This window comes from Tinamus guttatus, unplaced genomic scaffold, assembly GCF_059628265.1.
Source record: "Tinamus guttatus ecotype Peru unplaced genomic scaffold, ASM5962826v1 Tinamus_guttatus_pri_ptg000060l, whole genome shotgun sequence".
Taxonomy (NCBI): domain Eukaryota; kingdom Metazoa; phylum Chordata; class Aves; order Tinamiformes; family Tinamidae; genus Tinamus; species Tinamus guttatus.
This window is the reverse complement of record NW_028288594.1, coordinates 4,084,762-4,098,577: the sequence shown is the minus strand read 5'-3', so window position 1 is coordinate 4,098,577 and position 13,816 is coordinate 4,084,762. Positions and strand designations below refer to the sequence as shown.

Sequence of the window (13,816 nt, the reverse complement as noted above, 5' to 3'; positions counted from 1 at the left end):
CTCCTTTTGGAACTGCCTTTCAAACGAGATTTCTTTTTTCTTTTTCACTCAGAAAAAGAATAGCAGTTGGGAGTTCAAAATGGGATTGTTAAAAAAAAAAAAATTAAAAAAAAAAGGGGGGGGGATGGGGGTGGGGGGAGCTTTAACCCTCCCTTCCCCCAGGCAAAAGCTTAATGGCAAAAATACTGGTACAGCCTGACTAAAGCCTTGGCTAATCTACTTCTACCATGATAGTAACTGGCTTAGTATTGTCACCTGGGTACATAGGAGCTGCAGAAACAAACACTAGCCTAGACTTTATTAAATTTATTTACATTTACTAAGCATAAATCTAGGAACAGGTTATACCGTGCCTTAAAGAAGACAAAATAAATCACGCTCATGATCCATGCTGTTGTGTAGATGACAATGCTGCAAGTTTCAATCAGAACAGATCAGTAATGAAGATGTGACTAATGCTCAAATGGTGAAACTGCTGGCCAAGAACCTCCTCCCTCTCTGATGTTGAATATTTCATTTGATTTGAAAATCAAATGTTTGATTTTTATTTCCTATTACTGTGACACATAAAGCCTTGCGATGTTAGTAACACCAACTTCAACAATTCCATGATATATAAGTTCCATGATATATAAGTTAAAACACTGCTAACAACATTTTTGGAAACATGTAATATTGTGGCCTACATATTTCGATTAACTCAAAATTGGTTCTGTGCTCATAAGCAATGTGTTTCCAAGCCAACTTCCAACTTTTACTTGTTGTCTGAATATTTGACAGTCTAAATGGATTCATAATTTATATGTTAATAAAGAATAGCAGTACTGGAATATTTTTCCAGGTAAGAACTTCCTGTATTTTTTGTAATATTAATGTACAAAGCAAAATAAGACTATACTCTGAAAAATATAGTTCAAGCACTGTCTGCAGACAACACACATTTTGCTGCATAAGTCACCTCCAAGAATAATATAAATTAATTCAGGTGCCCTTTACACCAGAGTACCCTTTTTCACATTCCGCCTAATACTTTTTTCACACAAGAAATTATTAGACTTCCAAACTAATATTAAACAATTTTTCATTGTTCTCACCTGGAATGAGAAATTTCATGGAAATTTCAGTGTTGACCAAATTTCTCACAGTGTTGCTTATTTGTCATCTACATGCAAATGATTTTCACCTTCATAAGGCAGGAATCTTAGCACTTCCTTCTTACCAAAAAACAAAAAGCCTCCTCTCTTCCTCCTCCTGAGTACAGCAGTAAAAACTTTCAACATTTAATTGTTTATGATTACTTGCTATCTGACCTGAATCACTGATATTTACTCTGTCCATGTGTAAAATGCCCAGAATAAGCAATCATTCAGCTTACCTTGTGACAACTGGCATGTTTCAAGTACTATTTACTATGCGTACACTCAAGACTGCAAAATCAGTTACATTAAATGCAAGTTATTTGAAATGTGCAATGACCTAAAATTGAGCATACCTAAGAGATTTATACCAAAGTGCAAAAACATTTTATATTATTTCTCAAAATGTTGAATTCTTTGGCAATCTCCTGTAGTGGGAGGCCCAACACGAGGCATATTAAAATGAAGAAAGATTCCTGCTCTGAAAGATTTCAGTCAGGCCCTACGAACTCAAAATGTGTACGATGAATGCTCTAATTTTTGTCCATAATAAAGTAAATTTTGAATTAAAAATGAATATCTAGATTGCCAAATGCTTTACTCCTAATGTAAAAATACTGAATTTGAATGCTAATTTAATTTCAAGTCTGAACTCTCTTTTAAATTCCCTATATTTCTATATTCTTAGTACACCTACATAATATGTTATTCCTGGGATTTTTTTTTGCACTGAAATAACCTGGGGAAAACTCCAAAAACTATTGAATTTGAAATAGAATTCAGTTAATTCACGAAGGGTTTAGATAAAGAAGTGTTATCTTAAAGATGTATTATTACTGTATAAAGAATTCTACCAAGAGGAAAAAAAATCATACATGCAGAACTGGCTATAAATACCTTAGGCATCACCACAAATTAGAGACTTCCTTTCACAAGACACTATATATCTCATTAAATTCCTGTGCTTCTTGAAACAAGCACCCTTTTAGGAGCCTGTGAGACTTTCACTTTTATGCTTTTGTGCTGACATGATTTAGATGTTTCTGCATTAAAAAAATAGCATTTTTGCAGAATTCATAAACTTAGATGTAGCAATTAATCATTTCAGTTATTAAGTGCTAAATACAAACCTGGTATGTGGAAACCGGAGAAGCAATATATGGCGTAATAGATGTTTGAGTGATCATTCTGTTTGCTGTAATACTATAGGGTGATGGATAAAATCTAGAAGATACAGAAATATTTATTAAATGCCAGATATAATAGTTCATCTGCCATAATGCAAAGGACTGTTCTAGTGTGCCATTATTTCACATACCCATTTTGCAAAGCAGCTGTGGTTGGATCATAAGTGAGTGTCATTCCAGCCTAAAAAAGAAAAAAAGAAAGAAAAAAAAAAAGAAAAGTGGAAATAAAAAGTTGAAAAAAAATAATTTCACTTCTCTTACTCTTTCTTTAGTTGTATTACTTTTAACTAAAATTTCATCTAGAGATAGCTTATTATTCTACAGGGAAAGTTAATCAACAGAAAAAAATTACTTAGTGAAGAGAGTCAGTGATGTTGACTAGGAATACAAGTTTCCAAGTTCCAGTATGAAGAAACAAATGCATCCATGATGTAACCAGCTTTGAGAACGTGTGTGTTTGTGAGAGGCTGGGCATGAACATGATTATATTAGGGTGTTGCCTATAACATATTAACTATAAAAATGAATGGGGAGTGCCATTTTTCAGAAGACACGTGAATTCTGTTGTCTTAAATATAAGAAGTGTCTAGACTTGCTTACCACAGTAAATGTATAAAAGCATTACTTTGAACATTAAGGTTTTAAAAAAACAACTGTGGCATTGTTCCTATAGAAAAAAAAATACTGCACTGCATTTGTATACTGTTTAAATCTTATAAAGCATCACCAATTCAGTGTTGCATAAACAAAAGGATTACTACATGTAAATAAAATACTGGCTTCTGTTCTGACTATGAAAGATATACTTCAGGTATATTCCTGACCAATTTGCAGGAGATTTGCTTTAATTAAGTAGGATTTAGTCTTTCCATTTTTATCTTTTTTTTTTTTTTTAAAGACACAGTTGTACAGATTTGCAAACTGTCAGGTAAGAGTTTCTGGTACATACTTAATATGCCAAAGGGCCAAGCCAAGAAGTCTCAGTACTTATCATTTTCATAAGTATTCATTACTATACACCCACACTAAAGCTTGAAGGGAGGACTTACAAGTCTCACCTCGCCTTCTCTGTGCCATGCTCTTCCATTTTGTATATATTTATTCTGATTCTGTCTCTTTTTCTGTCCTCCATCTGCAAACTTGCACAATAAAGGTTCTGCAGGAACTGAGAAGAAAGAAGGAATATTATTTGAGGTAGTCTTTTACATACAAATGTTCAGCATACCAAATGAGGTTTTTTTTTTTTTTTAATTTGTATTCCTAATAATACAGTTAAATAACACAGGGCATCAATGACTGTTCTGCACAGAACAGAAATAGCTGCCACATACACAGTGAACACCAAGAATGTCTTATATGTCTGATTTTAAAGTACCACTCTAAAACCTGTTGGAAAGAAACATGACCTGAATATCCTGCCTGTATATCTGTTGTTCTATGGATTAATGAGACTGTTATTTCAGTGCTGAGCTTTGCCTTTTAGGAGGAACATCTAAAGAAGGTGGAGAATAAATCTGGCAAAAGGGCTTTAGTATGTTTTTGAATTTTCCCTTGGAGTTTCAGTAATATCCCAAAACATCAACTGCTCTGCTCATCCAGAATAGACAGAACTGGCACACTACTTCCCTCCACTTAACTCTGATCTGGAAGGTAGGCCCTTTATCTCCTACCACATCCTACACATATTTCCATTCCCTTTTTATATCTGATTTATAAAGAACACACTATAAAACCAGAAATTCTTCAAGACTTTTCTTTTACCTTGTTATTTGCATCGTGTCATGAAATGGGATCACTATATATTCTTTCCAAGATTTTGCCTAATGTAATCCTGACCATGACTTCAATTTCTAATGTCAAAATTCAAGCAACCAGAAGGAAAAATTTGCAGAGTATTTTTCCCTATTACTAGCTTAAATTATAATAGTTTAAGTATCTACGGCCGAAGCTCCGCCAACCCACACCCTCCCTAATCACAGGGTGGAAGCACTGTTGTGACTTGGATGCAGATGGGTCTCTGCCAGTAATTCCTGACACATGAGCTGTCTAAGCTTTTGCATGGCACTCCTCTAGTCTTTCTCAAGTCAGGAACACCTGAATGCGGCAAGACTGGAGCTGAAAACATACACATTTCCAAGTGCATATTAAACACATGGGATTAGGAAGAAAAAGAAAACAAAACAAAGCAACAACCAGGAGTAAAATAGTAGCATATCTATATCATGCACCAAAATCTTCAGAATAGCACTAAGTATTAGAAACCTCGGGAGACTGATAACATGGCAAAGCGCCCTGCCTTTTAAATTATCAGCAGAAATCTGACATCGCTGATACTGATCCACTCATCACTGGTTTTGGCTGGCATATAAAAAAATACTAGTTCCAGCTCTGCTGGGAAAACACCTACTTCATACATGCTACATTTCTTAACAGTCTTCTGTATGAATGGGCTTGGAGAGAGAACTTGGAGGTGGGCCCTAGACTTGTCTCCCAATATTGACCACACATCTGTCAGGGACGTGCACAGCTGTTACTGCTGCTGTTATTTGATAGCCAAATAACCTTATAATTGCTGAGAATCAGGCTTGAGTACTAAACATGGCAACAAAATTAACTTAAATGGAGTACCTTACACAGAGGGTTAATTAAACTCCTATACTCAGAAAATAACTAAGGAAAGTTTAGGGAAAGTTTTGGAAAAATAATGGAGACCTATGAAACAGTGGAGTAAACCTACCAAAAATAACAGCATTACAAGGCAGAAACTGGAGAACATTATTTTGAGTCTTGATTTTACTTGACAAGAAGAAAAAAATATATAAAGCAAAAAGGGAAATTTGATATCCAAATATTTAAGTAACTACCTAAAATGAAAAAAAAAGCTACTCTCCAAATTGTGTATTTATCTTTCGTTAATTATGACTTATTTCAAATAATCTGTGGGAAGAAGATGCAACTTCCAAAATACATAGTATAACATTTGGATTATGTCAGAAGTAATTGGCTTGAAAATGGCATTTAAAGGTATTACAAAATCAGATGGCTAGAATCATGTTAAGCATTTTCTATTACAGCACTCACAGGTAGTAAATACTTTAAATAGAGTTGTATTATGGTTTCATTAAAAACCACCATCGAGAGTTGTACAGAACTTTTTTGAAAGAGTTACTGTGGGCTTACATTTTCCACCATTGTCTCAACATAAAGATAATTTGTTTTAAAAAGTCAGAGCAAGCCTGTTCAACTGCTTGGATAAAACGATTGAGAAAAAAATCTAGAATCTTTTAAATAACAAACCATCTTCTGTGGTGCACTGGAAACACTCTCCTAGCAAGTTTAAAAAGCAGGAAACATGGAAGAAAAATTAACCCCCATGTATTGACTGTGTATATACAATATCTACTATCTGCAGTAATGAAAAACAACACGCATCAGTTTGTGATCTGCCATAAGTTTGTGCTCCCTGTTACTGAACACACATCTGGTCATGGACCTCCTGCATTTCTGACCTTCCAGCTTCTCTTGCTTGTATCTGTGGCTCTAAATGAAGCCAAGTGCTGGGGAGCTTCCAGCTCGCATCAAAGTCTCCGCAAGGCCACATCACAGGGTGAGCTGTCTGGCACTCCATTGCCACGTCCCTGCTCCCCATCCAAACACCAAGGGTGAGCGCTGCCTGCATTCAAAAGCCTACCTCTGATTTTTGACTGTTCTTTCATGCTTGTGACCTGAGTACAACTACGTTTCATTGTACTGAGAACACAACAACTGATAGCCATCAGGGAGAGGTTCAGAAGAAGGAGATAAAACATGGGAGTTGAACACGATCTCTCGGATCCCCCTCCCACTGAAGAAGGAACGTAGCCCTTACTATATTCAAATTTACGGCTGAAATTCAGATCAGCTTTCCTCATCTTTTTCCACAACTACTTATTTCTGTCTTGCATATACAAATGTATATGTTGGATAGATAAAAAACAAACAAACAAAAACTCAACAAATCCTACAGACCAGCCAAGGAATCTTTTTTTATGGTCCAGGAAGGAAGGGAGAGTCATTTTTATTGTGGAACTGTTGGACGTGTGCAGGCCCAGTGAGGCAGGGGACCATTAATCACTCAACGATTTGCCTGGATGTACGAGGCAGAGGGAGGCTCAGTACAGCAGTCCTGAGCCCTAGTTAGGAGAGAATAATAACGCAACTGATTTAAAAGGCTACATTTCACAGTGGTTTTATACTTCTACAGCTACGACAACATGTTGAAAATGCCCACTCTACTGACGTTTAACGCAAACCAACAAAACCCCTTAGTGGTATGTAGACGTCTGTCCAGCTACTGCCACCAAGGTTCTCTATCTGTGCTCCCTTCGGGGGCTTGCAACCAATTCAGTGTTTTAAAACTTGACTGTAAAGCGCTGAGCATCTCCACTTTTTCTGGATCATCCTCCTCTAAAGCTAATGTTTTAACAGAAGAAAGATGTATGTGATGTTAATCTAGAGAGTAAAACGACAGGCTTTGACAGGAACGTAAATAATTCCCTGCTGTAGGCACACACACCCATATTGTACACACATGTACAGCAGGATTCAGTCTTGGTTTGCTTGTGTTTATCCAAATACATAATGAATGATGCTGTGAAATACAAGAACAAAACTGATGTTCCTGTATTGGATTGAATGTTTGGATTCTGGACTCTCTGTGGCTAATTTCACCAACGTTTCATAGTCTCTGCTTTTAATATATTCATATGACAAAATTGTTTAAAATAGTATTCTTCTAATCAGTTTTCAGCTAAACTGCGTCTTTTAGTGATTTTCATTGTCTATTTCTGAATGACAAAGCATACAGTACTGATGAAAGTGACATTAAAACATCACTTTAATGATCCAACAAGCCTGTATGGCTAGAAGCTTTTGCCAAAAGCTCTGCAGATTAAAGAAGTTATGCAACCCAAGATCTCAAGTATCAGTAGTTATACATGTTTAAAGAGAAACAAAATAATTTCTCCTCACCATCCTAGTCCTCAGTTAAATGCATTGCTCAGGGTTACATTTCATTAATAATTTTAAGGGTGTCATAGGAGTACACTTTAAGTAGCTGAAAGGAGGATTATTTTTTCTGTTCCAACATTTCTCGTTATAAATAAGCAGCAGTTGTGAGCAGTCTTGAGAATTAAAGCACTGGGAACTTCAGATTTTTGATTTAATGGTTAAAATCTTGGCTCTGCTGACGTCAATGAAGCAATAAGGACTAACACAAACACTTTGACCTCTTGGTACCCTTTAGGTTTTCAAACTGTAGTTCATGGTTAATTTCTAAAGGGTCTGTGAAAAAGACTAAGAGAAGCTAGCTCACTGCCCAGAGGTTTAAATTCACTATACAGTGTTCGGTAGTGCTGGACCCTTTTTATAGGTTAGCAGATAGCACAGGCTCAGAAACGACAGTCACAGGATAGCTATTTCATTTTCATTCCTCTTCTGTAGTAGATGTCCAAGAGAAGAATCATTTCAACCAGCAGTGTCTACTGCAGCTAGTACCTCTTTCTAATCTACAGAGCAGAGGGGCATGGCTCTCACAAGGGCCTTTAGTTTCTTCACAGAAACAGAATCAGTGATCAGTCTTTGCTGCAAGTGGGAAGAGAAGGGTGAGTCATGTATAAACTACCACTATTGGGTCATCACCATAACCCACAAGTATTACAGCAAAAGTAAAAAGGCTACAGGATGCTCAGCCAAAATGCTCTCTACTTTGCACCTATTGAAATGAAAAAACCACAGAAGTTATTTTTCACTAAACTAAGTATGACAGAATCCATAAAACTTTTATAACAGGCATAAAAGCTTTCATAGCTTTGTAACTTCTATATCATTTATTTTAAAGGTAAAATGCTGCAAGACAAATACCCTTATTTTTCCCACACATTGGGGCTTTTTGCTCCCCAAAATCTTGGAGAGTCCTCATATATTCTACAGTACAATTGCTAATGCCACTTCAATTTCTTTATGTTCTTCTTTTTCTCATTTTTTCTCCTTGTTACTTTTTAAATTTCCTTACACATTAATTGTTTATGTAATTATTCTCATGTATTATCATGTAGCCACAAATAACTGTGATAGGGAGGAAGATGCCTTTCATGACTTTACCCAGCAAGTCATTTACACAATTGCTACGAGTCCAACCCAAAATATAATCATAGTGAACATGACATGAATTTTTAATGGGAGGGAGCCTAAGTATACTCTTTTGTCCTCACTGCCCATGCTCCATGTACTGGCTCCTTACACCAGCCTCTGCTTCCTCCAATTCACCTCATGAGGTTCATATTTCACAAGACAATTGAAAAGCTTTAAATATCAACCTATTCAGTAAAGACAATAGTTTTTCAAAGAGAAAAGCGAAACTAAATGCAAATGTTATTTCAAGATTATAAAAGTAATGCATTATTATTATTTTATAATTATTAATATTACTATTATTAAAAACCATGCAGCTAAAAAGGGTAGGAAATACAAAAATCAAAGTTTTGAGAGAAACAAACAAAATGTTGTATTCCACATAACAAAATCAGCATTAAAATAACTTCCATAACAAAACACAAAACCCAGGACTAGAACAAACAGTGAAACTAATATACTGTTCCTACAAGTTTCAGGATTACACTAAGTTGCAGAGGGTTTGGTATTGCTCTCCGAGCTAACCTTCTTTTTGCAGATTGAAAACAAACAAGGACCCATTAATTTTTGAATATATTTTTCATTAGGCTAATATGGAGTGTGGAAATAAAGTCCGAGTAGCTTGGCACATCTGGGTTCAGTTTCATCAACACTCAGGGCAAGCCATCCGTTACTCAAAAATTCAACAACTGGCAGATTTGTGAATCCTGCGTGCTGCCTTAGCCCTCCCAGGTTCCTAGAATGTGGGAACTGTTCTCTGTTGTCACACTTCCCAGGTTTTACCTGGGTTTTCTATAACTCTGTTTAACCCCTTCTTCCATTTAAATCCCAACTTTGTTAAAATAACAAAGCTGCATTACGAAAGCATGTTTTTGTTAAACAGATGTTCTTTCTCCCACACCTATTTCATTACAAGCCCTTCTCTCCTACCCTCCTCATCCTGATAACAATGTTTTCATAGCCAGCTCCCTTTGCTGATTTTAGCCAAGTTTCTAGGACACAATGTTTCGATTTAAGCACAGTTCCATTTCTACGGTTTTACTTTGCACGTATTTGAAATTGCTCCTCTATAGCCCCAAAAGATGCTAATCTATTTCAAAACATTCTCCCAGCCTTTGTTTATGCAAGCGCTTTCCAACTACCTCCCCTTTCTGCATGCAGGTAGCCTAACATTGCAGTTGCCTCATGCCTCTGCCCCAGCGCCTGGCAGCCTGCAGGGTCTTATCATGCACAAACCGTAGGCTCCTGCAAGGCTGTGTTGCTGGAAACATGCCTGCTCTGGGCTGAGTGATTCCCGCGAGCACCAGAAAGACCATGGCAAGGCAGGTCCACAGCCCGGGCTCTCCAAAGCACAACTCAGGCTGTAAGCAATACAAGAAAACCAAGGGTCTTTAATGAACTCATTCCTCACAACAACTCCATGCGCCCACTCATTTGTGTAATGCACAGTATAATGCAGAGGTGTTTTTTTAGCCTCATGGAGGGTGCGACTCATCTCATTTAACTGACTTTCAGACATTTAGGGTTATCTGTTTCTGAGCTACTCATCTAGACGCTCTCTGTAACCGCTGGTGAGAGATAGCTACCTTCAGACATGATTCATCCCCTTCTAAGACAGCTGTCGGCAGATACATTGGTGGCCAGAGGTGTGTGCGTCTTTACATTTTTTATACAGAGAGTCTAGATGACTGCTTCGACGTGGGTAGGTAGGCATTAAAAGGTAAAGTCAGGGAGGAGGATTACGCCCAGACATCCTGCTTTATTTTCACCTTTGGGACATTCACCAGTTCTGGGTAAATTACTTTTACTTTAGTTTCTTTCCTGCACACTTTCTGCAGAAATTATTCTTGTAATTCCGCACAGCAATTTGTTATTTTTACCTGCTAGAACCTGATAATACAATGGTGTAAGACCAGCCTCAGCAACAGCCGATCAATGACAGAGCAAGAGCAGCCACGACGCGCCTGGCAGCTTGCTCACCGAGGCTGGGGTAATGCACAGGTGGGAACACAAATTAGTAAAAAAAACATTAATAGGAGCTTCTGTTACAGTTTTTTTTTACTGTCTCTAATTGAATTTGAACCCCTATATGTTAATTTGGGCTCTTGGTTTCCCCATACTTTTTACTTGCAATTATGTCTAGGGCATAAAAACACTAAAAAATAATCACCAAGGGTGGATCACAGCACAAGCAGCATTCAGTGGAAATCATTCCATGATCTCCTTACCCCTAAAGGGATTTTCCATCTCATAAAAACAGAGATTGCTAAATACATGAAATAGGAAAATAAATGCCACAGTCTCTATCTATAACATTCAAAGTTTTAACTAAATAATCACAGTCTCAGCAATCCATCCCAGTTCAAGGGAACTGCAAGAGCCAAGGAAGTCAAAGCCCTGTGTTAGATTAGCGCGGGTGAAGGGAGTGGTTTCCTGCGCTCTGAAGCTGCCTTCGATCCCTGCCGCAGCCCGGAGCGGCCTTCCAGGGACACGGCAGCATGCCGTTTGAACAAAACGGGCTACATTCTTTTCTGCCTGCTGATTGCTGCTTTTCTTTTCCTACGTTTTTTGGGTCGGGGATCTGACTACGGAGAACGTGTCACCAGTGGGATAAAGATGGCTTCAGTAAACACATCAATTATGTACACTGCAAAATTCCCACTTGAGATTCTTAATAGTTACCAAAAGAGGCCTGGATTCGTTGGCATGTATTCTTCGCTTGTTTGCTATCCTTTCTATTCTCTATTTTACTCTGCTGCTCTGAATTTCTTTTCCTGACTTTTGAGGGTTTCTAGGACATGCTTTTTGTCTCTTAAGAATAGTGCTGACAAAATGGGCAAACTGATAAGGAGGTGGTGCAGTGACAAAATTGCACTATGAAGTGTCTCTTTCTTTTGCCTAGCACATTTCTAGAATCAGCATTCTTTATCTATCTCTTTTCATCTTCCCAAAGAACCTCAAAGTCTATTTAGTCATGAGAGCAAAATATCCCAAAGAACAAAAGGTCTGACATAAAGGCTGCCGCAGAATCTAATTTGCCATTTTCAAAAGGATACTGGAAAAATAATCAGTAGATGGCAAAAGTGTCTTTTATTTTCCACTTTTTTTTTTTTTTTTTTTAAAGAGAGTTGTCTGTGGACAATCAGCCAAATTCTGTTCTGATGCATATTCAACAAATACTTGTCTCCTGACTTCAACTGGGATTATGTGTGATGTACATTTGTGCATAGCTGTCTTAAAGCAGCTGAACTTGTGCAGGGGGGTCAGACTAGATGATCTCAAAGGTCCCTTCCAACCTTAACCAATCTGTGATTCTGGGTGAACTGCTTGTCCATTTCCTAGAGGAGAATAGCACTAGAGTCCTAGAAAAGATTCACTGTTGGAAAACAATATACTGTATTCCAAAGGAGCAAGTGTTACTATCATCCAACATGACAACTCAATTTTAATAAACCTACCTTGGAATGAGAAGTCAGGCACAACAATCAGCATGACAGGCTTTCACTATATATATAGGCAGTAACCCATCCACACATTGTTACAAATATATACAACATACCAGAAACTCCTGCTGGTGTCTTTATGAATTTTCCATTAAAGTGGGCAATCACTGCTTCACATTTCTCTGTTGATTCCATCCTATGAAAATAAAGAATAATTTACATATATTAAGTGCTGATCTAGATTCCATGCTTACAATTTTTTAGCACATTTCTTGCTTTATATTTCTTCACCTTTGCACCTTGCTTTTCCTTGTGCAAGCAATAGATGTTTTTAAGAACACACAACTTCAAAAAAGCAAAATTAAACTGCATGAACTTTTTACGCAATCCAAGGCCAAAGTCAATACCAATCTGCAAATACAGTACTCATTTATTTAAAGACTAGGTAGAGGATAATTTGCACAGCTGTATTTCAAAGTCCTATGCGGTCCTGAAGAAAGCAGAAAAAAATGATACATAGTCACTCATAATTCAATCCTTGGCTTCTGTGACACATAGCAAAAATGCTAATGCCAAGTTGATAGAGGATTCTGAAGTATCTGTAAGATATGAAAGCAATAAACTGAAGCATAAACCTGCCTGACTACCCAAACTGCCTTTGTAGCTTTTAATTTATATCTTACACAATCACAACTAAAATATCACAGCTAAGTGATGCAACCGTTCCTTATTTTATCATCTCTGCGTTAACTTTAAACAGCAGTTGCTAACTGAGTAGCTGTGATGGCTTCCAAGAACCTATCCAGCATCCTGGACAGGTTAGTACACTTATCAAAACTTGGCTTAATGGATAGGTGAAGCACTATTGAACTGCGTGAACAACTACCACCCTCAGCTGACTGTGGCTACGCAGGCGACGGCTGCATCCTTGCCGTGCCACAGAATAACTTCCAGCTAAGACTAAACTGGAACTCCTGACCGGAAGAAAAACAAAACAAAAAAACTTATTTTGAAAGATCTGTATTTTACAGCTCTCTGCAAAATGATGTTTTTATAATGATAACACTAACACAGATTTTCTTTTCATGCGCTCATGAGTTTCTATAATGCAGATCCACAAATTAGACCCAATGAGCTCAGCAGCAAAGAAGCTATTCTAAAAAGGAACAAGTCTTGGCACTTTTTAATTCTGATAGGGGCTTTTCTGCACAGGCCCCAGACAGCAAGCTAAATCAGCAAAATGGCAGACTGACCGGGACGTGTGGGATTTGAATCAAAGAAATTATTTTTTCCTCTTTCTCTCAAAATAATGTAATATAGCCTCAGACTCAAGACTGGACTTGATAAAATATACTACCCCTTATTAACCTAATAAAATGCTCCTGAAGGCAAGAAACGAAAATCTATATTTCATGTCTGCATGTTTCATGGACGATCTTAACTAACTTTCATACAACAATGTTCCAATATCTGTCTTGCAGAAGAGCAGGAGTAGGTATCATATTAATAGCTTATTCTAAAAAGAATAGTAGTATGATACAGACTCAAGACTGGATACAACAAACTGATCTTTTTTGCTTTTACAGAGAATTTATCAACTCTCTGGGCCGAACAGGAATAAAGCTTTCCTAAAAATTGCTCATTCCAGGAAGAGTCAGTAAGCAAGTCTGGGAGTAGGTGGGGGGAAGAGAAGGGGAAGAGAGAGAGAGAGAGAGTGTGTAAGTTTGTAATGTCTACAGAATTTTAGGCTCAGTTGCTACTGGACTCTATCCTTCCTAGCACCAAAAAGTGAATGCTGCATTTGAGTGAAAACAGCAGCCTTTTCAAAATTAGTAAATATAACATGTGGGTATATACTCACTTTGTAAGTCATTCAAAT

The 13,816-nt window shown here is 37.3% G+C and overlaps 1 protein-coding gene across 4 annotated transcripts in view; it reads right to left on the bottom strand.

Moving 5' to 3' along the window:
* The window catches only part of RBMS1 (RNA binding motif single stranded interacting protein 1), a 138,346-nt gene that overhangs the window by 10,646 nt on the left and 113,884 nt on the right, over positions 1 to 13,816 (bottom strand). For 3 of the 4 annotated variants that reach the window (XM_088519488.1, XM_088519487.1, XM_088519490.1), the window contains exons 6-9: positions 12,054 to 12,133; positions 3,373 to 3,488; positions 2,455 to 2,504; positions 2,267 to 2,360 (exon numbers count right to left, since the gene is read on the bottom strand). In XM_088519488.1, coding sequence (XP_088375614.1) covers positions 2,267 to 2,360; positions 2,455 to 2,504; positions 3,373 to 3,488; positions 12,054 to 12,133 — 340 coding nt within the window. The remainder of the gene's footprint in view (positions 1 to 2,266; positions 2,361 to 2,454; positions 2,505 to 3,372; positions 3,489 to 12,053; positions 12,134 to 13,816) is intronic. The other variant, XM_088519489.1, reaches the window with a different exon arrangement.